Source organism: Balearica regulorum, chromosome 11 (assembly GCF_011004875.1).
Source record: "Balearica regulorum gibbericeps isolate bBalReg1 chromosome 11, bBalReg1.pri, whole genome shotgun sequence".
Classification (NCBI taxonomy): Eukaryota; Metazoa; Chordata; class Aves; order Gruiformes; family Gruidae; genus Balearica; species Balearica regulorum.
This window is the reverse complement of record NC_046194.1, coordinates 23,863,912-23,887,957: the sequence shown is the minus strand read 5'-3', so window position 1 is coordinate 23,887,957 and position 24,046 is coordinate 23,863,912. Positions and strand designations below refer to the sequence as shown.

Sequence of the window (24,046 nt, the reverse complement as noted above, 5' to 3'; positions counted from 1 at the left end):
CGCAGGACTGTCCCCCTCTGCCGCCGCAGCCGCGGGTGGGGCAGTCCGCCTGCCGGCAGGGGGCGGTAGAGTGGGCCGTGGGTGCCTCTCTGCGCCGCGCCGGTGATCAGCGCGAAGTCGCCGGGAGACCGAGGCGCCGCCATGGAGCCGCCCGCCGCGGCCTGGGGCCTCCTCGTATCCGCCGGGACCTGCCCGGGGCTGGGGCTGGGCTGGGGCGGGGCGGGAGGGACCGGGCAGGCGGGGGGACCGGTGGGGAGGAGGGCAGAAGGGCAGTCGGCGGCGGCGGTTTCCTTAGCTGCGGCGCAGAGCGTTGCCGGCACGGAGGTGCGGGCCGGGCGGCGGGAGCCGTGCGTGCTCAGCCTGGGTCGGCGGAGCGGCCGCTACGGGTGAGTGCCGGGCCGCGGCGGGGGCTGGGGGCCGCTAACGGCCTCGCCTCGCGGCGGGGGGTGCCGCGGCAGCTCGGGCCTGGGTCGCCCGTGCCGGTAGCGGGACGCGAGGGCCCGGCCCGGGCCCGGTTGTCCGCCGGCGGAGGCGCCGCCGCCGAGGCCGGTGTGGCGGCGTGTGCCGGTGAGTCAGGCTGGGGCTGCCGCTGCGGGGGCTCGGGGGTGCGGGCGCCTTGTCCTGGAACGGCTCGTTTGTCTTCTGCCGCCGCCGCCGAGCCCCCGGGTCGCCGAGCCCGTACCGGGCTGGCCGCGGCCGCCTCGGGAGACTGAAAATCCGCTGAGGTACCGAGGCTCGAGAGGGGCCGGGAGGCAGCGCGGGCTCCGGCGGCCCCGTCCTCCCCCGGCGTTCTCCCTCCAGCCTGGGAGACGGCGTCCTGCCACCGGGGCAGGAGAGGTCCGGTTTGCGGCCGCGGCTCCCGGCGCCGTGCCCCGCTCCTCGGGGCGGCTCCCCGCGCTGAACCTGCGCTGGAGCAGCGAAAGTCGAACGGCGGGTACTGCCCCACCGCAGGCACCCGCGTCCTGCACGGCTCTGAGCTGCTCTTCCCCTTCTCGCCTCCCATCCCGGGACTGCGGCAACAGAAATCAAACATTGCTTTTCTCTGTAAATACAGCTCTTGGGCCTGTATTAACGGTTGTTTGTGTATGAGGAGGAAGTCGTCTCTGTGGTTTTACAAGCCTTTTTTTTAATCTCCAGGATAGTTATCCAGTCACAGGAGAAAGAGAACTCCGATCCGGATTACATTCCCATCAACAGCCGCTTTAAATGCGTACAAGGTACTGGCTCTCCTGGAGTGGGCTCTCATGCGGTGGCAGGAATCCACTGCTGTTCATCGGCAAAACCTGAGTTTAGTGATGTTTCTTGACCTGAACACCCATAGAGGTTGAATGCTTCCCTGTGAAACTAGAACTCACAGCTGATGGAATCCTGCCTCTTCCTCATCGGAGCGGGTGGTCTTTCCATGTCAGCGTACGGCTGTGAGGAGCATGGCTAGTTCGGCTCAGTGTTGGGCTTGGCATCGTACAGAGCCAGCGCGTTCAGCGCTTGTCTGCGCTGGCTGACGTTTGGTCTCTGCTGGTGTCTATCTGTCCGTGTTCTCTATAACGGCAAGAGTTGGGAGCTTTAGTCCGATTTCTGCACGTTTAGATCAAAACTCCTGTAAGGTCTGGCAAGCTGTCAGGTCCAAGCAGCCACCCACGGAATGGGAAGGAGCTTCAGGCCTCGTCTTGAAAGAACTTAAATAGCAGTGTAGTCCCTGGGGCAAATGCTTGTCCAGGAATAAAAGTGCCTTTTCCTGGATAACTTATACCCCTCTGTGTAATTCAGCGTGGTTCTGCCCATCATTCTTGCTGTGTAGACAACCCCTGAAGTTCATTGTCAGGTGGGTCCTTTCCCAAAGGAGCCACGCTGATGTGGAACAAACCGTCCTGCTGTGCAAGAACTCTGAGTATTAGGAATCTCCCCTGTGACATTTTGACTGTGGGAAATGACTGTCCAGATATGACCGTTCTTTCTGCCAGAGCCGTTATTAATAGTACAGATGCAAATTAAAGCTGTTTGTTCCTTCGTGTGGCTAGTAGCAGGCAGCATGCTTTTCTGAGTACTCAATTACTGCAGCAACTCTCTTGATCCTGTTTTTCTCTTTTCCAGAGGCAGAAGAAACTCTACTGATTGATATAGCTACAAACAGTAAGTGTTACAGCTGCAGTCGCACGGCTAAAGCTCCTTTCAGGAAACAGGCTGCCTGTCGGGCGCTGACACGCACGTGTGTTACCTACCACATCATAATCTTCCTCCGTACATTGTCTTTTGATCAAGCAGGGATTGTATTTCCTCTAAAGTTGTCTGGCTCATTTGGACAGCCAGTTGTCATGACAGACATGGTCTTAAATGCCCAGATCAATGTATGGGCAATTGGTCAAACTTGAACTTCTTAAGTTTTTTCTCAAGGCCCTGCATTGCGCTCGGAACCGTTCTTATCTCCCTTTTGTTTCTTTGCCCTGCACTTGAGCCTGGGTTACTATCCGTTGCCTTTTTCCGTGTTGGCAACACTCTATCTGGTCACCAATTCTGCTTCCCCTTTCAAGAAAGTTTTCTTAATGCTTCTAGAACTCTTCTCTGCGAAATCACAGCAGGGATACGTATTCCTAAAACCAGGAAAACATGACTGATGATACCCCAAGGGAAGTGGGAGTCGGGGGGGGATCTCACAAGCACAGGGAAGCCAGCTTAGGTGCAGAATTCTGTCAGAAAAAAATAGCTGGAAGTTGGCTTTCATGGATGAGCTCAAGGGATGCCTAGAAAGCCAGGTCACTCTCAGGGCATAGTATCTGTGAACCAGCATTGAGTGATCCTGTGAGTCTGTGTTTGTGCCTGAAGCAGGCTGTAAGGTCCGGATACAAGGTGATGAGACAGCAGAGCGGCTCTTTGAAATCCCCGATGAGGAGCGTTGCTTAGGATTCCTTTCAGAAGTGCAGAGCATACAGGAAGGTAAGCAGAGCTGTAGTTGTGTCCGTGAAATCCTCTGACTGCCAGCAGATTCTGACAGGGCTGATTTTTTTTTTTTTTTTTTTCCCCTCCAGCCCACCTGAAAGCTTCTCTTCCTGAACCAAAGGACTCGGCCAGCTGGCATCAGGTGGAGAAGAACCTCCCATGTCTATCGCAGGCCTCTTCTTCGGGTATTGAACTGTCTGTCGCCTTTGTGTGCTCTGTGCTCTAGAGGGTTATGGGTGCTCACGGCAGGGAGCTGTGTCTGAGCCTGCGCTCAGCAGCCTGGCCTCTGCCCTGCTTTCTCACTTCACGTTACCCTGCACAAAAATAAAATGTCTCTGTCCTTGGATTCTGTTGCCCTGGACCGCTCATTCCTTCTTGAGTGGTGTTTTCTGCCTAGTGCCTTGGTTTGTGTATGTTAAGCTCCCTCCTGCCTTGACTTGTGGTTAATACCCCTTTCTCTGATTCCCTGAGTCATCAGAGTTGATATATTGTTTTTTCACTTTCTGTGGAGTTGTATTTTTTCCCCCTCCTGTTCTGAGCTGTTTTAAATTGTTTCTGAGGGCATTGTGCTTGTTTTTTTTCATTATAGGAGCTCTGGAGTTTGAGGATGACTTCAACACTCTAAACCTAGAAGAGAAAAGAAATGCGCAAAACCACCAAACAGGATCTCGCCGGGAACCTCCACCTCCTCCTGTGCCTCAAAATAGGCAGTAAGTAACGTGGTGAATCTGTTCCCTTTTTTCCTTCTCTTCCTAGACAGCAGAACCGGTTTTAATTCTGTTCTTGCTTCCTTCCTAGATCTCACCGAGAGAGAGAAGGTACATCAAGAGACCAGCCAAAAGTGACTAACACTATGCGCAAAATGTTTTTACCCAGCACCCAGTCGGGACAAAGAGAAGGCCTCATCAAACACGTGCTTGCCAAGAGAGAGAAGGCGTACGTCAACCTTCACAACTTCAGGTTAGAGCCGTCAGTGCGGAACTGTGTGCGAGTAGAGACAAAGCTGTTCAATCTCTTCTGCAAACTCAAATCCAGCCCAGGTTTGAAAGCTGACAGCTGCTAATGTGTGGCCAGCTTGGGTGGCTAAACGAGGATCGGTGCAGACTGCACGCCAGTTAGTGCCCGCAGTGCAGCTTCTCCTTTTGCACCTCTTCCCCTGCGTGTATCAGGTCTCTGGACCCTCAAGTAAGACTAAAGCAGTTGAGCAGAAGGATAAAGGCAGCCATCCCGCCACACTGTCGTAGTGTTGCCCCACACGACATGAGAGCCAGATGTTCGCTGGCCCCAGTGAAATGTCTGTAGTTCTGTAGCATTCTGCAAAAGCCCTGAGATGAGTGTTGCTGAAAATGAGCCAAGCCTAGAAGAATTCTGATACCCCGTGGCTGGCATGGCCCCTGCGCGTGGACGGCTGGTGTGTGGGGTCTGCTCCCAGCCTGAACGCTGCTGTGCTTGCGCTGGAGAGACTGCGCTGGTGCGGTTGTTACTGTGGTTTCTAAAGGTTCAGCTGCTTTTGTGTTGTAGATTTTTTGTGGGAACGTGGAATGTGAACGGGCAGTCTCCAGACAGCAGCTTGGAGCCCTGGCTGGTGTGCGACACAGAGCCTCCAGACTTCTATTGCATCGGGTGAGTAGCAATGACCTCGTATTTACTTACAGTGCCAGGTTTCTTGTTGCTCTTGCTTGGGTACTGGTAGGCTGCATTAATTTTACGTTCCTGTCATGTTCTCGGAGGTTCCCCAAAGCCGAGCTGTGTCTCAGAAGAGCAGTCCGAGGGGAAAGAGCCGTTTCGATGAGGCAGGATATCGGGTTAAACAAGGCTGGCGTGACATTACAGAATAGATTTTCCTTGATGCATCTGCGGAGCTCTCTGGTTGTCTTCAGCCTAAAGTAATACTTCTCAGAGAGCTGGTGGCTGGAGTGTATCGCAGTAGGGCACTCTGGTGAAATTCTGCTGCTTTATTTAGCGAATGGGAATAAGGAGCTTCTCTTCCAAGCGGAGCTGTCACTAGAGGTGTCACATTGGACCTTCCTGTAGAAGGAGGGTGATGTATAGGAGTGGTGGGATGTGCTGAGTTGGCTTGGTTTTTTAGGTTCCAGGAGCTGGACCTCAGCACCGAGGTTTTTTTCTACTTTGATTCTGCAAAGGAGCAAGAATGGCTGGCTGCGGTGGAGAAGTCCCTGCACCCTCAGGCTAAGTATAAGAAAGTGAGTTCTGTTCAGCCTCGTGCAGTTTTGTCATAGAGTTGGCATGATTGGGAGGAAAACAGGAATGGGCTTCCCCTTTCCTCACCCGGCCCAAAGAGTGGCGATTGGAGAAACCAAGGATGTGTCCTTGGCATGTGCATACCTGTGCTTGTGACAGGTAAGCTAAATCAAATCTGGAGAGTTGATTTCTGTGCCACAGTCATAGGGGGGTTTTGTACTTTGTGGTAGAAATTTATAAAGATGATGATCCAAGCAACTTTATAAAAGATGAGGTAGGTGTCAGGGAAGTAGATGCCATGCTCAATAGTAGTGTCATGCTCAATAGAGTCATAGCAGCAGATTCAAATTCTTTATCTGTGTTACCCTTCATCCTTGTACTATAGAAGTAAGGTGTGTCTTGAGCTGGGAAACTAAATGAACAGCTTTTCCTCGAAGGAATGGGATAATTTATGAGGCGAAATCTTCCAGAGGCGGCTGCCTTGGATCAGAGTTGCTTCAGTTGTGGCAGTAGGACTTTTATTCTGGCTGGTTTAGAGCAAGCCATTGTTGGGGTTTTTTTAATCTCAGTTGTAGCAAACCTTTCCACTGTAGGTACTAGCCCTAAATACATTAACTAGTTTCCCCTTCCTCCTTAGCCCATGTGTTCACTGTCACACCCCTGTCCTGCTTGGAGTTGAGCTCAGCGGCATGTGTCACAGGAGGAAAACAGCACCTTGCTTGATGAGATTCATCGAGAGGGAGCCGGGGGTCATGACCTGAGCTGCGGAGAGGCTCGTGTTCCTGTCCCTTTGCTTTACCTGAGTTTTTGGCGAATTTCTGCCACCCTGGTGAAAGGGAGAGACCAGGATACGGCTGCAGGCAGGGGAAGTGACTGAAACTGTAGATAAGACTTGGGGTCGCATGCAAATTCCAGTCCTGCAGAGTGGACTGAGTACTTGGGCCCTTCTAGTTGAATTCTCTGGTTTCAGCTTATTCCTTCACTATGTAGACTTAATCCCAAGACACCTTAATGTTTTTATGCCTCTAAAGTGAGCGTGTAGACTGCGCTCAAGAAGATTAGGCCTTGTCTTGGTCTTTCACAGTGGTGACTCCAGAAAGAGACTTTTTGCATTAGAGATCAAGTGTTTTCTGAAAAGCAAACAGTTTGTATAGCTTGGAGATGGCTGCCGTTTGATACCCCATGTGTCAGGCGCATTTTCCTCGGGAAATAAGAACTTTTCTGTCCGTTCCCCTCTAGCGCGTGTCACTGTAGTTGTGAGTAAGGTGAGCACCGGTTCCCAGCTGGGCCCGCAGCTCTCTGCAGCATGCCTAACTAGAGCACTCGGTATCTTCCTCTGGTTGTTTTGCTGATTAGAGCACATCTTAGTGTAAAAGGCTGAGGCTTCACGACCAGATCTGCTACGTGTCTATGAAGTTTCTGTTACCTCGCAAGACAGCCCTGTTTGTAGGGAAGCAGCAGAGTGGGGAACGCAGTGAGCTCGGCACAGCTGCTGGCTACTGGGGGATGATGGATTGTCCTCCAGAACCTTGCTTTTGGGTCCTTTGGGTGGTGTTGCAAGCAAGGGTTGAGTACAAAACACGATGAGGAACGGGGAGAGCCAGAGGAGCAGAACATCAGGCAGAGCAAGAAAATCAGAACTGCATTTCCACTGCCTTTCTGCGAATTTATGATCCCTTTTATTTTTGCAGGTGCAAATGGTCCGTCTAGTTGGGATGATGTTGCTCATATTTGCTAAGAGGGATCATCTGAGCAACATCAGAGAGATCACGACGGAGTCTGTGGGCACGGGAATCATGGGAAAGATGGTGAGTCACCGAGGCCAATTTATTTCTTCTGTGTATCCGTGCAAGAAACGGCACCATCTGGTTTTGTCCACCTGTCTGTGCCATCCCCATCTCCTCCCCGGTGTCTCGCCCGCCTCCTGCTCTAACGACCGCTGATACCTGCTCTCCCCAGGGCAACAAGGGCGGTGTGGCGGTGAGGTTCGTGTTCCACAACACGACCTTCTGCGTTGTCAATTCCCACCTCGCTGCTCACGTGGAGGACTTCGAGCGGAGAAATCAGGATTATAAGGATATCTGTGCTCGGATGAGTTTTGTAACCCCTGATGATAGTCTACCTCAGCTCAACATCATGAAACACGAGTAAGTTTATGTTGCTGTTTTCCCCTTTTGAATAATCTGCATCAAGTCGGACTCACAGCAACAGATTTTGCACAGAGAAGTTTTCTGGCTCAGTAATATAACTGAAAACACCGAGTCCTTTGGTGTGCTGGCGCTCCTGCAGTCAAACTACACGGTCGCCTTCTCACTGCAGTGACTTGTGCAGCATGTCTCTAACGGCCCTTTCCTTGCACGTTGCATACAACGCTTCCATTTCAGCAGCACCCTTCCCGAGTCAGTGACTGAACGTTACCAGCCTTGAAGGAACTGAGAGGGTTTATGGTGGGAGTATGGGTAGGGGAAGAAAAGGGACAGCAGGATGGGCAGAGGCTATGCTGTTTAGGCTTTTTTTGAGTAACAGGTGCTTATGATTGCTGTTTCAATTTCTTTTTAAATTAATTGGATGATGCAATAGTTTTTTATTTTTTTTATTTTTTTAATGAAGTGACAGTGGTGCTGAATTACCCAAATCAAACTCAAACCTGTACAACTAAGCATATAAATTAAGTTTTCTTAATCCTGACACAAATGATTAATACTTCTGTAGTTAATATTTAAACCATTTAAAAACTGAAAATAAAATGTAGAGTGGATTAGTACAGAAAAAATTTCAAATATTAGATCATGCTTGATAATCCACTAATGGAAATTTTGAGGCTTGACTATAAACAGGAAGAGCTTTGATACTAGAGAGCTGGTTAGATTTTAATCTTTAAGTGAAACCTTTATGGAGTAAAGAGTGAATGTGACAAGTGTTTCATTAGCTGCTGGTATGAGAAGGTGGCAGGCCTGTTTGAAAGCCCCAAGAGAGCAGCTGCTGATGGGTGAGACAGGACAGAAACATCCTGGAGGCCGTAACCTCAAGAGGAACCTAACTTTGCTTTTGCCAGTTCTGCACCGGTCTCTGCTAGGTAGAAGATAGAGAAGGGACTGATCTGGCTGAGAGAGAGGCGGTAGAAAATGAACTGGTAAAACTGTGGTATCGCACGCGGTGTGAGCATGCAGATACATGCACGTCAGCCTGCCTAACTGGTTGACGAGCAGGCTCTGCTTAACGAGCTCTGTCATTGCCCTCGTCTGTACACAAGAAGAGCCTGAATACTAGGTGGATTTTGTGTAGCTTAGAGGTCATGAAGCTTGGTGAGATACGCTGGTTTCACCTCATTAGAGAGGTGCTGGTGTTCTCAGGCCTTTTTCAGACTGAGGCAAACTCAACTAAGTCTTTAATCCCATGTGGGATTCCAAGGGAGATGGACGTGGTACTGTCGTATCTGCTGCCACTAGAAATTTCTGCTGTCGATCTTTCATGTCTCCTCCTGTCTTCCATGTGTCACAACCTTAATCACCAGCAACCGTCTCATCTATTCTCCCGCGCACCTTTGTCCCTGTGTGGCCTGCAGTACTAACTACTGGCTCTTCTTTTCCACGTTTGTCCCTGTTTTCAGTGTTGTCATCTGGCTAGGAGACTTGAACTACAGGCTTTGTCTCCCTGATGCCAATGAAGTGAAAAGTCTTATCAGTAAGAATGAACTTCAGAAATTGCTGATGTACGACCAGGTCAGTGAACTCCGCTTACGTTTGCTCTGTGCTTGTGAGGTCATCTCGGTTTAAGATGTGCCTGTGCTTGGGAGGAGCTGCCAGACGCTCTGCGATAAGTGCCTATAGGCATAGATGCTAGACTCTCGAGAGAGCTCGGGGTGTCCTGGTGACAGCAACCCCCGAAACAAAAGCAGGTTGTACGTTACACCGGGGTTAACTGGGTGACTCGGGCAATGACCATACAAGTGTCTTTGCATCTCATTGGAAGAGTTCTCTCTTACGTACAGACTACAAGCTAGGACACGGGAACGTGTAAGAGCAACAAAAGCTGCTGTAATGGGTATTGATTTGGAGACCAGCACTTGTGGCCAAGGCTCTCTGCTCAGCCAGTTTGACCTAAATTCTCTGCTGTAGTCTTCCTTGCTCAGCATTTCTTTGCAGCACGCTGAAAACCAAGACGGCACCAGATGTGCCTTTAAGATGAAGGATTGTACCTGTGAAACATGAACAGAAATAGCGTAATATCATCTCTGACACACAATTTAACAGTAAATCTGATTGATTCTGTGCTGTAGCTCATTTCTGCTGTACTGCAGAGCTTCATGCAGAAAACAACTGTGGCTTAGATTTTTGTGAGGAAAACAACTAGGAAATTTTTCAGAAGAGTAAATGAGAAAAGGAAAGCAGTGTCAGGTTGTCAGGCAAGTGCACTCCTGGAGGCTTTTTCTAAAAAGATTGGCAGTGAAATATTAATGATGGTGATGCTTGCGCCTGAAAACTAATGAAGGCATTTAGTACAAGTGGAGTAATTAATATTTCCCTTAACTATTGTTTTATGCTGCCTGCATAGTCTGGTAAGCAGCACTGTGCCAATTTGTATTCAGTCTGCTCAGAAGACATTCCACCGATGTGTGGAATTTTTACCTTTGTTAAAGGTATAAGGTGTGAGAGGCAGCTGGGGGGTGTCTGGTGAGGCCCGTGGCTGCAGGTTGCAATTGCTCTGCCTATAGATCTGCTGACACTGCTGGGGGGGGGGGGGGGGGTTTGGGGTTGTTTCTTGGTTTTGTGGGGTTTTAAAAGTGTTCTTTTTCTGCTTTAGCTGAATATTCAGCGCACTCATAAGAAAGCATTTGCAGATTTCACCGAGGGAGAGATTAAATTCATCCCCACATATAAATATGACTCTAAAACAGATCGCTGGGACTCCAGGTAAATCAGCTGCTGACGGACATGCTTACCTATGACACAAAAAGCATTTTCTCACAAAACTTGATTTCCTGCTTCCTAGAGCTGGAAATACCTGTCAGTGTTATGGTGATGGCTGGAGTGCACAGGCAAGTTTGTACTCCTTCGTTTCCCCTTCTTTCTGAAATAAGCAGACCCTGTATACATTGACCAGGCATGTGCCTTAAACCTCGGTTGCTGCCGATGCTAATAGATGAAGGCGGGTAACATATGAACACGCAGGTGGCCCTGCACTGGTGGGTTTTTTTCTGCTACAAGGGACAGACAAACAGTATAAAAGGAACTGAAGAGATAAGGAAATGCTGTCTCTGAGTCATCCTGTCCCCTGACACCCGCAGGGGTGGCTACGCTGCGATAGCAGCAGTGGTTCCTGCGTGGTGCCTCCCACAGACATCTATGCATCTGCTGCAGAAGCTTGCTGTAAACGGAGAGACTCTCAAGAAGAAGTTCCAAACCATATAGTGATCGGATTTTACTCTGCCTGTGTTTATGAATCAGCACTGTAGTTAATCTGGAGAAGAATAACGCAGGATTCAGACTTCATAACATAATAGTAATGGCTGAGTAGACTTTCCATAGTGGAGACAGTAAGCGATGGATCAGATTGTAGTGGGCAGAAAGATCTGGCAGGAAAAGAAACTAGTGCAGCTTGGGTCACAGCACACATGGCTTCAGGCTGGGGAAACAGTCTCATTTGATGTTATTTTGTTTCCTGATGCTGGAAAGGTTGGGAATTTTAGCTACTGTACAGGGAAGGGGGAAGAGAGCAGAAGAAACATCACTTCCCTCAAGTTAAGTACCATGTTAGGAGTTCATCCCATCACTGCTGAGGCAGTCATTGACGGGGTGGAGGGAGCTGCCTGGCTGAGAAAAGGAATGGCTTGGATGGTTTATCAGGATTCTTGGATTTCCCTGGTAACCTGTTTTTCTTTGTAGTGGAAAGTGTCGTGTGCCAGCGTGGTGCGATCGAATCCTTTGGAGAGGGGGGAACATAAACCAGCTCCGGTATTGCAGTCATATGGAACTGAAGACTAGTGACCACAAGCCAGTCAGCTCGCTTTTCCGCATTGGGGTAACTTTTTTTTTTATATGCTAGAGTAGGATCACGGTATTGTCATGCATTCCTTTGGGAGGTGGTTATGTAGTCAGGGCACCTTGGCTAATGCTGTTGCAAGAGGGCAGAGTAAATAAAAATAAGGTGTGTCTGCTGTGTGGGGGTGCTGCTGTTTGGCAGCCCTGCCAGGCTCTGCTCGGCAGATAGCTGGGCAGCTGTGGTCTTCGTGCGCAATGCAGCTGTGTAGCAGCGGGACAGTGCTGAGCCACAGTAATGCAGGTGATCACTGGAGTTTACTCAAGCAGGTGTGGTCATGTAGTAAATAAAGTGAAATCTAGTTCTAGAGTGGGTGAGCTACTGTTTTCTGTCCTCTGCAAGACGCAACAGAAACCTGTAAATAGTTGTGCCTATTGTTGCAATGTTGCCTCTGATGTGTTAAGAGTGTGTGTCACTGGTTCACATCTGAATTTCTTTGGTGGTGAATTGCTGGAAGCAGGCTTGGGTTTCCTAACGTAGTGAATAGAGACAGTCTGTGTCCAGTTTTGCTACCTCCTGCTCCCTAGGTAGCTCACGTCTCCTTGAAGGAGAACCTTTCTCCCCTTCCTCTGGAGAATCACGAGTAATGCTGCAGGATGACAATGCTGTCCCACAGAGATCACCCCCAGTAATCTCCCAATAGCATGATCGGTGGCCAGAAAGACCCTAGTAACATCTGTAGGGGTAAAACGTGTAAAGTTGCGTGTGCAGCTTGGAGGTGCGTCCATGCGTGCAAAGTCTCTTGGGCTTTCAGCTGCGCATAGTGAATGCTTAGAGAAATATTTCACTTCTGCAATTTGCTCAAAAGAGTTCCTGTGAAGCTGGTCGGAAACTTTGCTGAGTGTTTTCTGATCTCCCACAGGTGAAGGTTGTGGATGAGCAGAAGTATCGGAAGTTGTTTGAAGATATCGTTCGTATAATGGACAGAATGGAGAATGACTTTCTTCCTTCGCTGGAGCTCAGCAGGAGAGAAGTGAGGATGAAACCTGAATCCCTGTCCACTTCCCAAACACAGGAGCCTTCGAAGTGCTAGAACTATTTTTAAAGACTTTGATTCAGTAAACTGGATTATAGGAAATTGAACTTTATCCATTATCTTATGATCAGAAATTGGATTAGAAGGGACATCTAGTCTTGGCTTCTTGACAGGTCTTCCGCTAGGAGTTCTGCATTGTGTGGGCATCTCCCAGTCGTGGGTTGCCACTGCAGCGTCTGGGTGCCTAGCTGTGTCCCCCACCGTGGCCACTAATGAGATTTGTGTTTGCTCTTTGCTCTGCAGTTTGAGTTTGAGAATGTGAAGTTCCGTCAGCTGCAGAAGCAGAAGTTCCAGATCACCAATAACGGGCAGGTCACCTGTCACTTCTCCTTCATCCCAAAGCTCAACGATAGCCACTACTGTAAGCCATGGCTTCGGGCCGAGCCGTGCGAAGGTTACTTGGAGCCAGGTGAGCTTTACCACAGTTTCTACAGTGTGTTCTGGTGTAGATGGCCACCCCATCTCCATTCAGTCCCTCCCGTCTTTCCTGTGTCTCGCCTTTCTTGCCATCATCCTTGTCTGTCTTCTCAGTTTTATGGCCTTTGTCCCTGCCACTGTGTGTTTGTCCTCGTCATCCTTTTTGGAGAGTGTCTATGTGTTCTTGAGAGCTCCTGTCTGTTGCAGATGAGAGCACGGACATCTCCCTGGATGTGTACGTCAGTAAGGACTCAGTAACCCTTCTGAACTCTGGCGAGGATAAAATTGAGGATATTCTTGTCCTTCACTTGGACCGAGGGAAGGACTATTTCCTTACCATCAGTGGGACTTACCTGCCCAGCTGCTTTGGCACCTCCCTGGAGGCCTTATGCCGAATGAGACGACCGATTCGAGAAGTTCCAGTCACCAAACTCATTGACCTGGTGAGTAGCAGCATTCTGGAGCAGCTCTCTTAACAGGGAGAGAGCATATTCCCCTGTTTATTCCTAAAAGCAGGAGTAATGCCTTCAGCTTGGGTCAGCTGTGCTGGCTCTGAGCTGATTTACTTTTTCCAGAGCTTGAGGTGCTCTTTTTGTTATTTCCCTCCATCACAACCAATGGCTTTTGACAGCCTGTACTTTATCCCCTGTTTCTGAGTAGGTTCTGAATATTGTTTGGTGGGACAAAAAAAGTGATCCCAGCACCTTGTGTTTGTGTTAGCGTCACATTGGTGCTGGCAGGCTCAGCTGGGTGGCACTGCTGTGTCATGAGAGGTATGACTGAAATGCTCTCCTCCGAGGTGCCTCGGCTGCTTCTGCATGATGAGGGCTCCGGGATCCTTTTCCTTCTGGGTGCTGGTGGCATTCGTACTGCTCAGGAAGGAACAAACAGGAGGACCAAAGAAAGGACTCTGATGCTGTTAGGTCTGCTGATGAGCACAGCAAAGGGCCAGTCTCGCAGCCTCTCTGGCCAGTTCCTCTCGCACCGACCGCAGTGAGCAAGCTCTTCTGCAGTGCAGAGATAACTGTTCCTCTCCCCAAGCTTTACCAGCCCCTACCATCCGTATTCAGCCTTCTGAAGCCGCTTGTGTGCGCATGTGGGGGTGCAGTTGTGCCCTAGTCACCTTTTGTCTTTTTGGTATCTTGTGGCTGTTTCTGAAATCAAGCCCCATTTTGGGGATCTTAATTCCTGTTTTCAGCCTGCGTTCGTTCCTCTCTTCTGTTGGCCTTTCCTGGCCGTGCTTCAGTGAGGCTTAGCAGTTGAGTTTTAGTCTGTTTACCCATTCTTGTTTAGCCAGAAAGCCATTTCTTTTTTGTTCACCTGAAAGATTAGCCCAGTTCTTTTAGTCTCTCTGACATGTGATACTTTTCCTCTCTTCTCATGTCTTGCAGTCTCATCCTCACATGCATACTTTTTTTGTCCAGTGAGCTGCTGCTTTTTCACATCTGTAGATTTGACAGCTTCCGCTCCCCTCTGCTTACACTTCCTCCTCTTCCCTTTAGCAGTTGCACCATGCCTCTTGCTGCCTCTTCCAGTTTCCACCTTTTGTGGTAGGTGTCTACTTTTCTCACAGGCCCAACATACAGAAAGACCATTTTTATACCAGAATTTTGATTTCGTAATCATGAGATCAGGCTAAGCACAATCCAGGTGGCAAGATACAGCGTGTGCCTCCTCAATTCAAGCAGCTCATCCAGGCCTCAGGCTCCTCATACTTTTCAGGATTCAATTGAAAGTCAATCTTGTTCTAGAAATGTGTTGAACTTGGTCCGGAGTATTTCATCAGGCTTTTCCACCTGCTTTTGCCTGCTCAGTGCTCAGCAGTGACTTCTTGCTTGATAGACAGGAACTCAGGCCTAGACTTCTAGCCTCTGCCCTGGCAGACACAGGCTAGTACTTTTCTGAGAGTACTTTGAGGCTTCTTCTGCTTCCTTTACCTATAGGTTTCCTTCTTTTGTTATTCAGTGAAACATATAGAGGCACAGAAAGCAAAACAAATCGGAGAAGAGCACCCTATCCCAGTATCTGCAGCAAAGAAACGGTCTCTTGTGTCAGTGAGGTCAGTGTGACTGTGGTACTTCAATCGGAACATGTTAAGCAAGCTCAAAGAATACGATGTGTAACGGCCCAAAGCAAAATTTAGATGATAAAGCTACTGTCATGTTAGAGCTATTTTAGGTCTTTTGGTTTTGATCGTACCTGTGAGTTGAGAAATTCTTGAAGACAGGACAAGCCGAGCACTTTCCGCAGGAGAGAGCGGTGCACGTGCTAACCAGAAGCGTTTTGGTCCAGTTACGTGTGTTTAGCTGATGTTTAGAGTGTGTGCGAGGAAGGCAGAGTGTTTGTGTATTAAGAACCATTTTCCCTCCTGCACTTGCGTAGTGTTAGGGCTTGTCGTTCACTGCATCAAGCATTTTTCTTGGTCTGGCTAGGCTGTACCTGTTGTCTTCAGCAGAGGGAGATCTGGAGATGCAGGTCAGTAAGGGTTTGATGCAGGATAGCAAAGGGTAGGTGGAAGCTCGTTTGGAATTGGCTCTCCTAGTTCTCCTGGGGGAAGCAGCTGACACTCGAGCATCTCACCTTTGGGATTTCAGTATTGGCGTCTCATTCTATTTTTTTCTTGGGATCCTACTGTGGGCTTTAAAAAGCCTCTTGAATCTTTGTCAGGAGCAGGGTAGTCGTGCTGAATACTACAGGAAGAGAGGTGAAGAGCGAGGCAAGCAGCCAGGTAGTTGGTGGTGAGACTGAGATGACCCAGTTAGGAAAGGAGCCCCTCTCCCGAGCAGCGTGGCTCTCTGGCCTCCCAAACCTGTCACTGCGGTCCCTCCCCCTGTGCCTTGGAAGAAGAACCTGCGCCAGCTCGTGTTTGGAGCAAGCTGTTCTCTGCAAGAGGCCGGTCTGTCACGGCCGTGTTAAAACTCAGCGAGCCTCCAAAGGAAGCAGGCACTGCAGAAATCGCAGGGGAGCCTGAGATGCTGCTCCCTTCCAGGTGTGCCCTGTGCCACCACGGCTCCAGCAATGTCTCCAGCTCAGCCCTTGAACGCATTTTGGTTGCTCCTGCCCTGAAAGGTTGATCTGCCAAAACTCAGCTTGGGCAACCTGCTTGTTTCCTCCTGTGGACTCCACCAAACAGCGTCTGATGCTGCCAGCCTGCACCACGCTGGTCAGCCCATGCTGTGTCTCAGGATCGCCCAAGGGATTGGACATGCAGCCTGGAGGGGGCTTTGCTGTGCTCCTCCTTGCAGCGTGTTAATGCTATTAGGTTGAGACAGACGAGCAGCCTGGGGTTTTGAGCACAAACACTCGTTTCCCTGACTATACACAAAGCTGCTTAGGGGGCCTGTTAGCTCCGCAGCTGCCACACACTCAGAAATACAGATTTAGCCTAGTGAATGTTTTATCTCTGCCCTGGTCACAAGGGAAGATGGCTGAAATAATACAGGGGTATTTATTTCTGACCAGGAAGATTCAAGAAGGCAGACTTCTTCCTGGTGGATGCCTCTCACCTGCCTGTGGCCTGACTGTTTGCTAGGGAGCGAACAGTGCTGCTGCAAGGCCCCTTTGAGGAGTTTGTAGAAATCCTGACGAGGTTGTACATCATGTGAGCAGGATTTTTGCTAATTGGCAGGCAAATCTCTCACCGCAGGTTTAGCTTTGGCCATGTCAGCAAAACGTGTGAAGGACCTGGCATTCAGGGGGTTCTTGTAATGCAAATTAGGTTTCTGCTTAATCTGAGAGTGCGTGCTCTCTCTTAACGATACTTTTTCCTCTCTTTCCCACTGCTCTCAGGGAGAAGACAGCTTCTTAGAAAAGGTAATGCAAGCAATTGCTGGGGAAGTCTGCTTCTCAATGGCTTGTTTGTAAAGAGTGAGAGTTTTCCCCTTGTTTTCTGAGGAGGGAAGGGGAGGTGGGTGCAGAGGAGCCTTGTTCCAGCAAAGCCTCTTAGCACAGCTGTGGGCTGGATGAGAACATGTAGGAGCCCAAAGTGACCCCGTAGCCAAGATGGGCCAGCCCAGCCAAGCTGCTTAAAGCTCACCAAATTTGCTTTAGGGGGAAAAAATACTGTCCTCGTCCTAGCAGCAATGATAGATGCTTCCAGAAAAGATTGGCAGCCCTTGACGTATCTGAATTAGCTCTGACCACACACATAAGATAGGGTTCACCACAGCACCCCACAGCATGTGGGGAGAGGGCTGAATTAGAAGACCAAAGTCTTTTGCTCTTTCCATCTTCACGTGTCCTTACAGAGGCCGAGGGTGGACCTCGCATAGACAGAAGTTTCTCTGCTTCCTCAGCAGCAGAGCTTGGGCTGCCGGCTCGCACCGCCACCGCTGCCCGAGCAGGATCACTGCCTTGCCTTGCGCTTGTGCTCCGCACTGGAGGCCAAGCGAGTCAAATGTGTCCTTCGAAGGGCAAGTGGGAGATGCTGGGGGTGTGTGGCAGTGTTGTTCCTGCTCTCCCTCCGCTAGCTCAGACATTTGGTAACTTGTTTGAGCTGGCCACGTGCTGGCGTCCTGGGCTGGGTGACTTGTCCCTCTCCAGGCCATCAGCACAGTGACAGGGCAAAACAGGAGAGGGAATGGATGTCCCCTCTCCAAGAGGGGACTGAACTGGGGTGTGAGCCAGGTGAAGCTCCCAGGCTCCTTCCTAGCAGAGGGGAAGGGAGGAGGTTGGTGCCTGCCTCCTGGGAATGTCCTTTTGCAGAGCATCTTCCCTCCCGCGGGGACACGGACGTGCCTTCCCTTCCTCGCACACGGCAGGAGAGGGCGCTCGGTGCCCGGTCGATGCACAAGGGAAACCGGAGGCCCAGCGCGCCGCCTCCTCTTCCTCCTCTGCCCTGAGGAGCCCCGAGCCTTCTCCTCCTCCTCCTCTGCTCTAGGCAGCAGGCATCTCTTGCCTTGGGGGTCTCCGCAGCTCTCTGAGTCGTGCCAAGGGCAGCCTGGTAGAGTCGAGTCCTGCTCTGGCACTCAGCTCTGGTGCTGCAATGCCCTGGCAAGGGGATTTTCTGTTAGAGGGTCCGCAGCTCCCACAGAGCGTCCACAGCTCTCACCTTTTCCCTCTTAGAGAAAAGCTGTAATGCGCTTGCTTAATGTGCTGCTTCCAAACCTTCCCTGTGTGCTTGGAGGAGCGAGGCAGATTGCTTCTGGGTAAAATCTGGCGGTGTGCGGGGCGAAGCAAAGCTGTGCTGTGGGGGTATTGCCCGTGCCGACAGGGCTCGTGCCGAGCGGGGGTGTCTCTGGGTGCAGTGGGGGCAGCTGAACCTAACCGCAGCTGGCTGTGAGTGGTTGTGTGTGCCGCAGAGGGACAGCGGTCACAGTTGTCACGTAAGCTGACAGCTGAAATGAAGTGCTTTGCATTTGGCTTGTGGCGTTCCTCTCTGCTGGTGTCCTTGGGTTGTGTTCCTGCTTGTGCCGGTCTCTGGGCACTTCTGCTGAATGTGTTTCAGGAGAGGAGAGCTGTGCATGGCTTCCTGCTCGGGAGCACACAGGAACGTGAGTGATCCTAAAGTGAGAGTGAAATCAAGCAAAAAATGTTGATCCCGTTAAAGATTGGTGTGATGGAGATTTCTGAGCAGTTGAGCTTGTCAGCTGTTTTGCATGAGTAAGTGGGAAAACGTGACAATGGTGTCAGGCCAGTCTGTGTTCTCCAGAGACCTCTCCTTTGGCAAACGAGGAAAGAAACTTTAGAAAACTGGCCTGGTTTAGAGCCCAGCGGGCAGACACGGTCCGAGCCCACGGGATGTGGAAAGGCAGGTCCTTGGCTCTGCCTCCAGAGATCAGCTGGACGAGTGGGGCACGGGTGGCTGAGTCAGACCTAAAACGTGGAAGCTAACGCAGCGGAAGGACTTGTCAGGGTCCAGAGCGTCGGGTGGGAGTTGTGGTTTGGCCAGCGAGAGACCCATCCTGGAGGGGCTGTGGGGCTCCTCTGAGCTGCGGCTGGGACTCTCCTGCATCTCATGGAGGACCAGGCGGGTGGTTCTGTGGGCAGCGGGTGGAGCGGGGACCGACAGAGCGATGGCTCTGTGCTGTAAAAGCGAGTAAGGCCAAGTGAGTCCTGGGTCCTGCTGCTTCCCCTCCGCAGGCTTTTGTTACCAAGGTCCTTCCAGAGGGACCGAGGTTTCCCTGAAACCTTCTGTGCTCTTTGCCACCAGGAGAAATCCGTTCTGCAGCTGGGCTCCCTGGACAGTGAGGAGGCGAGCGAGATGCCGCTGCAGGTGCCGAAGGAGATCTGGCTCTTGGTGGACCACTTGTTCAAGCATGCCTGCCACCAGGTGAGGGAGAGGGCCTCTGCCATGCCGGGAAGCTCTGGAGAGCTTGGTGACCTGATACATCACCAGGAGCTGGAGATCAGTTCCAGTTTAGTATTTATAGGGCAGGGCTCCTCCCTGGGGGTACCAGCTTTCACCCTGCTGTCACTATGTGCCTCAGCCTTTGTGAGGAAGGTGACCTTGTCCATCCCTGTGCTGTCTTTGGCAGGAGGACCTGTTCCAGACTCCAGGCATGCAAGAAGAGTTGGAGCAGATCATTGACTGTCTGGACACCAGTATCCCCGAGACAATCCGTATCCTTGCTTCGCCTGACTTTCCCAGGAGCCTGCTGGATCCCAGCTCTGCTGGGAGAGCTCTCTCTCGGGAGAGCTTGTCTGCAACCTTTAGCTGGCAGGGTCCCTGCTGGGGGATTGCTCCCCTGTGTCACCCCAGAGATAACCTCTCTGGAAGCTGAACGTGTGCTGGCTAAAGCAGCCATGGGGCCAGAGCTCTGGAAGCTTCTGCAAGGTTGTGCCAAGTGCAAGAGCTGATGAGGGTGGATGCTGGGGACCATGATCTGCAGGAGGGGATAGTGGAGCAGAGAACTTCTGTGGGGCTAGAGGGTGGGCAAACGCAGTGCAGGTGGACGGAACAGCGTTTTCCATGGATGGGGACAACAGAGGAGGAGGAGGGCGACTTTGGTGTCAGGGAGCGGTTAGGCAGGCAGAGAACTTGCAAGAGCTGCGAGGAGGAAGCGGAGGCTAAGCAACTGGGAAGGAGGAGAGGCAGGAAGCAGACTGGGGAGGGAGGTGGTCCATCTGCTCAGCATGCCCCTTCATTCCCACCGGTCCAGCGGGCAGTAACCACTCTGTGGCTGAAGCACTCCTCATCTTCCTGGAGGCTCTGCCAGAGCCAGTGATCTGCTACGAGTTGTATCAGCGGTGCCTCGACTGGTCGCACAACAGCCGGCTGTGCCGACAGGTACGGTGCTGTCTCTGTCTACTTGCTGCAGGCTCGGGGCAGCTCTCCCTGCTGCTGTGAGCTCTGCCTTGGTCCTGGGGCTTGCTGGGTCCCGCTCCCTTCCCGTGAGCCAGCAAGGGCCTTTGGGAGCAGGATGACCTGGGTGCTCTGGCAGTGCTTTCCTGCCCCAAGGTCAGCACTGCAGTGTCTCCCAGCAGTCCTGGTGGCTTCCAAAGAGAGCGCAAGTGTGCCCTGTGTCACCCTGAGCACATGGGGACTTAGCAGCTCCGGGGAGTGGAAGAGCCTCCACTGGTCTCTGTTTAAGCACCTGCTCAGGGCTGCAGTTTCTCTGCTTCCCTTAAGGACTATGAGTGGCTCTTAAAAATAGCTGGTGGGGCAGCAAGCAAGGCCAAGCATGTCCTTGGGCGGAGGAAGAAGTTTTTGGGGCTCGTTTTCAGTACTGGCATCAGGAAACCTCTTGTCCTGGTCCTCTTGCTGCCGCTGTGCAGCCAGGGGGGTGAGAGCTGGGATCCGACTGGAAATGGGCGGGAAGCAGCCCGGGGCTGTGGTAGTTTCTGCCTGGTGACGCAGTTATCCTCGGAGCAGTGTTACCAGGAGCCAAAGCCCGCGAGTGCCATCAGTGCTAGGCTGCAGCTGGTGGCTTGTCGCTGTCTTTCTGGGCCTGTGGCTCATGCCAGGGGTCACACAGTGCCCTCAAGGCAGCAGGAGGGGGGATGCTGCCTGTCTGGAGTCCCGAGTGCCACAGTGTGCCCAGGCTGCAGCGATGTGAGCTTGGAGAGCTTCCTGTCTCTGTTTTCTTTGCAGGTGATTTTTCAGCTGCCTCGTTGCCATCGCAGCGTGTTTCGGTACCTAATGTCGTTCCTCCGAGAGCTGCTGAAATACTCAGAAGAGAACAATGTCAGTGTCGCCATGATCGGTAAGTGTCGTTTCTCTGCTCCGCTCCTGCTGCCCTCACTGAAACATAACCCCTTCCTGGCGCCTTTCAAGGTTTCCTTTCCTGACCATTAACAAATTTTGCTTCCCTCTGCAGCCGCCTTGTTCTCCAGCCTCCTCCTGCGCCCCCCACCCAATCTGATGGCAAAGCAGACTCAGCAGGACCGCCAGCGTGCCATCAACTTCCTCTACAGCTTCCTGCTTGCCGGGGATGAGGAGTGACTCCTGCCCGCGTGCCAAAGCCGAGGCCCGTGCCGCCAGCCTTGCCCTGAGGCCAGGCCTCTGACAGCTCCGGAGGGGTAAGAGGCTCTAAGCGACTCCGAGGGCCAAGTTTACAGTTGGAAGGGACGTGTTCCCCTCTCCTTCCCGCCGCTGTACCTACACTGCAGGGGACCTGCACACTCATTGCACTGCCATCCACGACAGGAGCCTCCTGCTTTCTCCCTGGGAGCTGGGTGGATCTGTTGATACCCAAGCACTGTGCCAGCGGCCCCATCATCCCGTGGTAGTGTCACCAGTTCCCCGAGTCACGCTTCTCTCTCCTTTTCACCCCCATCTCCCTGGAGCCATTGCGGGGAAGGGTGGAGACTGCCGGTGCTCTTGAAAGGCCGCGGCACGGCCGGCTGGCTGGCGCTCAGCCTGCTCACTGCGTCCCTGCAGGCGTGAGGCACGCGTGCTGGTGTGTACTGACTGTACAGCTGAGACCCCGCGCTCTGCCCCAGACTGGTGTGGGACATGTGTCACCCTCTGCCATGCAGCAGACCAGGCCACCCCCAATGCACCATCACTGTGCTAGGAAAGCTGGACCGTGGCTCTCCCAGGAAGGTTATCTGGGCATCGGGCCTCACCTTCTCCCCTCCCTCCTGTGTGCTGGAGCCCTGCACCCCAGGTCTCTGCCTGCACTCCCAGCCTTCTGCCACCTCACCTGGGCCTTGCTCTCTTCTCTCCCTTCTGGGACACAGGACGGTGGGGGACGTGGAGGGGTCGGGGAGCTGCACTCTGCTTCTCCAGGGCTGTCCCTGTGCGTGGCGGGGAGCAGGATGCAGCTCCTGTCCCTCCCAGCCCTGCTTGCAGAGCCACGGGGGTAGGACGGGTTGGATGCTGTCCTTATCCCTTCATCGAGGTACTACTAGAGAGTCCGTGCTGGGGGGAGCAAGTGATGAGGGGAAATGAGCCAGAAATCCACCTCAAGGCCCTGAGGAGCGGCTGTGGGGGCCTCTAGTGCCAGGGTCACACACAGCTGGAGCGGGGGACAGCCCTGGGGACCGGCAACTGATGGGTGCAAGAGGGAAGCCTGTCCCGCTGAAACACTAAACAGAGTCCTGCCTGCTCAGGCCAGGGGCTGTGTGGCCTTGGCTGAGGGAGGCCACGGCCAGAGACGTGGGGAGCAGGGGGGGCTGCGGTCCCCCCACTGGGTGTCTGTGGTCCCAGAGCCCCCATGGGTGCCCATGCTCAGCTCACGGGTGTCCGCGTTGCTCCGTGGTCCCTGTGCACTGGCTGAGCTGCTGGGGCTCCCCTACCTTGTGGCTTTATTTTTGCTTTTTTTGAAAATTTTTAAATTACATAATTTATTGGGAAATGGTTCATTCCAAATAAACCTCCGTTGTGCAAGGTTTTGCGGGGTTGCGCTGGGTGCTCACACCGAGCCTGCCGTCCCTCACGTAGCTCTGCGCCGCACGGCCTGGGGGTGGCTGCTGCCGGGCTGCAGCATCCCGTGACGCAGAGCTGCGGCTCGGCTCTGCCGTCCTGCCTGCCCGAGGCTCCGGGGCTCTGTGCAAAGGGCTGGAGCCTTCCAAAGGCAGCCACGTCCTTCCTCTGCTCTCCCACCGCACCCCAGCAGCACAGCGGGCAGTGATTCCCCTTCCCCTGGTCCCTGCTGGTTTAGCTCCTGGGCAGCAGCTTGCAGGCTCCTGACACGCAGGAAACGTGCAGCCCCGCGCCAGCCGCCTGTTCGGCAGAGTGGCCCGGCACGTGCCACACCGGGAATGGTGCAGCCGTGCGAGTCGGCACAGAGCAGGGTCTGCGCACAGAGAGTGGGCGCAACAGGATGCTGGTGCCAGCCTCGGGCACAGGGATTGTGCAGGCCCGAGCAGCGATGCGCGTGGACCCCGGGTCCCTCCGGCCCCCCTGGCTCAGCAACTGGAGCAGCGGTGGAGAAAGCCAGCGCGTCCTGCCGCAGGAAACGGCTGCCGGTGTCATCTCCATCTGCTTCCTGCCAGCTCCTTGAGAGCAGGGCTGTGCCCGGGCAGCTGCTCCCAGCACCGTCACGAAGGGGACCAGTGCAAGGTGCCGGCATTGTTCCCGTGGCCACTGCATTCCTGCCGCTGCCGGCGGAAATGCCGGAGTGAGCGCGAAGCTCTGCTTCTCCCCAGAGATGGGGCTGAAGGCTGGGCCTGTCCATCCTCTGGACCCGGCTGCGGGCACGGAGGGCCTTGGGGATCCTTGGAGGCTGTTGGCGTGCTGCTTCTGCGCCCTGCGTGGAGGTGGGGGGCTCATGCATGCCCGTCAGCCCACCATGGACGTGGGGGGATGGCGTGGCCGGTAGCATCCCAGCAGCGTGTCTGCCACGAGCGGCCGGGCTCAGCCTGTGGTTTTGGCACAGCCGGTGTCCTGTGCCCACCCTGGATGTCCGTTGCCGGCCCCAGGCGGGGCGGTGAGCCCGTCCTGTCCCCCTGTGCATCCAGAGGTCCCCAAGGCCTGGAGGGTGCCAGCGATTGCCCGTGCCCATCCCCTCTCCCAGCACACCCAGTGTCCTTGCTTCCCCACTCAGCGAGCCAGGACCCAGCAGCGCACCCTGTCCTCACCGTGCCGAGACCTGCACACACACCAGGGACAGCAGCCAGGCAGCTGCCTGGGGTGGGGGGCTGCCTGTACGCACTCACCATCTGCCCCTGGCTCCCGAGACAGCCCTCAGCCGCTGCCACCGCGCTGGAGATGCTGCTCCAGCAGTGCCTCTCCCTGCCCGTCCCTGCCCGCTCTGCCTGTGACCCTGTCCCCAGCACCCGCACTGCCGCAGCTTCCCGCCACGGTGCAGGGGATCCAGCACCACCAGCAGCGTGCAAGGGAGCTGTCATGGTGTGCGATGCACCGGGAACGTGGCGGAGCCCAGCAGCCTCCCACCTGCCTGCGGGCAGCCGGCCAGGCCAGGAAAAGCCAGAGATTCCTTAGGTCTCCCGGCCCAGGAGTCTTTTCCTCCTGCACCGGCTGGCCGCGGCCCAACCGGGGGGTCCTCCCTGGCCTCCTCCTTCCAGGCTGGC

General features: G+C 53.2%; 2 protein-coding genes across 6 annotated transcripts in view; one reads left to right on the top strand and one right to left on the bottom strand.

Annotated features, from left to right (window-relative positions):
• The window catches only part of TSC22D3 (TSC22 domain family member 3), a 430,696-nt gene that overhangs the window by 291,842 nt on the left and 114,808 nt on the right, over nt 1–24,046 (bottom strand). The window lies entirely within an intron of this gene.
• Nucleotides 54–22,402, top strand: OCRL (OCRL inositol polyphosphate-5-phosphatase). 5 transcript variants are annotated; one of them, XM_075763817.1, is made up of 25 exons: nt 54–174; nt 307–386; nt 1,138–1,217; nt 2,092–2,130; nt 2,824–2,931; nt 3,024–3,119; nt 3,524–3,644; nt 3,733–3,894; nt 4,456–4,557; nt 5,024–5,138; nt 6,828–6,944; nt 7,096–7,283; nt 8,747–8,858; nt 9,940–10,049; nt 11,022–11,157; nt 12,038–12,148; nt 12,455–12,620; nt 12,836–13,071; nt 16,418–16,441; nt 18,279–18,377; nt 18,780–18,899; nt 19,105–19,189; nt 19,729–19,856; nt 20,661–20,772; nt 20,887–22,402. In XM_075763817.1, the coding sequence occupies exons 1-25, from the start codon at nt 142–144 to the stop codon at nt 21,009–21,011; spliced, it is 2,805 nt and encodes a 934-aa protein (XP_075619932.1). In that variant the 5' UTR covers nt 54–141; the 3' UTR covers nt 21,012–22,402. The 5 variants fall into 5 exon arrangements, with proteins under 5 accessions (XP_075619932.1, XP_075619931.1, XP_075619935.1 ...); XM_075763816.1 differs by having other exon boundaries at nt 2,821–2,931; XM_075763820.1 differs by lacking the exon at nt 18,279–18,377.

What these genes read in the sequence shown, in the direction of transcription:
- OCRL (XM_075763816.1), top strand. Translation starts at nt 142, where the DNA reads ATGGAGCCGCCCGCCGCGGCCTGGGGCCTCCTC. An exon ending in GATTGATATAGCTACAAACA is followed by an intron (nt 2,131 to 2,820) that starts GTAAGTGTTACA and finishes TTGTGCCTGAAG; the next exon opens with CAGGCTGTAAGGTCCGGATA. An exon ending in CGAAGGTTACTTGGAGCCAG is followed by an intron (nt 12,621 to 12,835) that starts GTGAGCTTTACC and finishes TGTCTGTTGCAG; the next exon opens with ATGAGAGCACGGACATCTCC.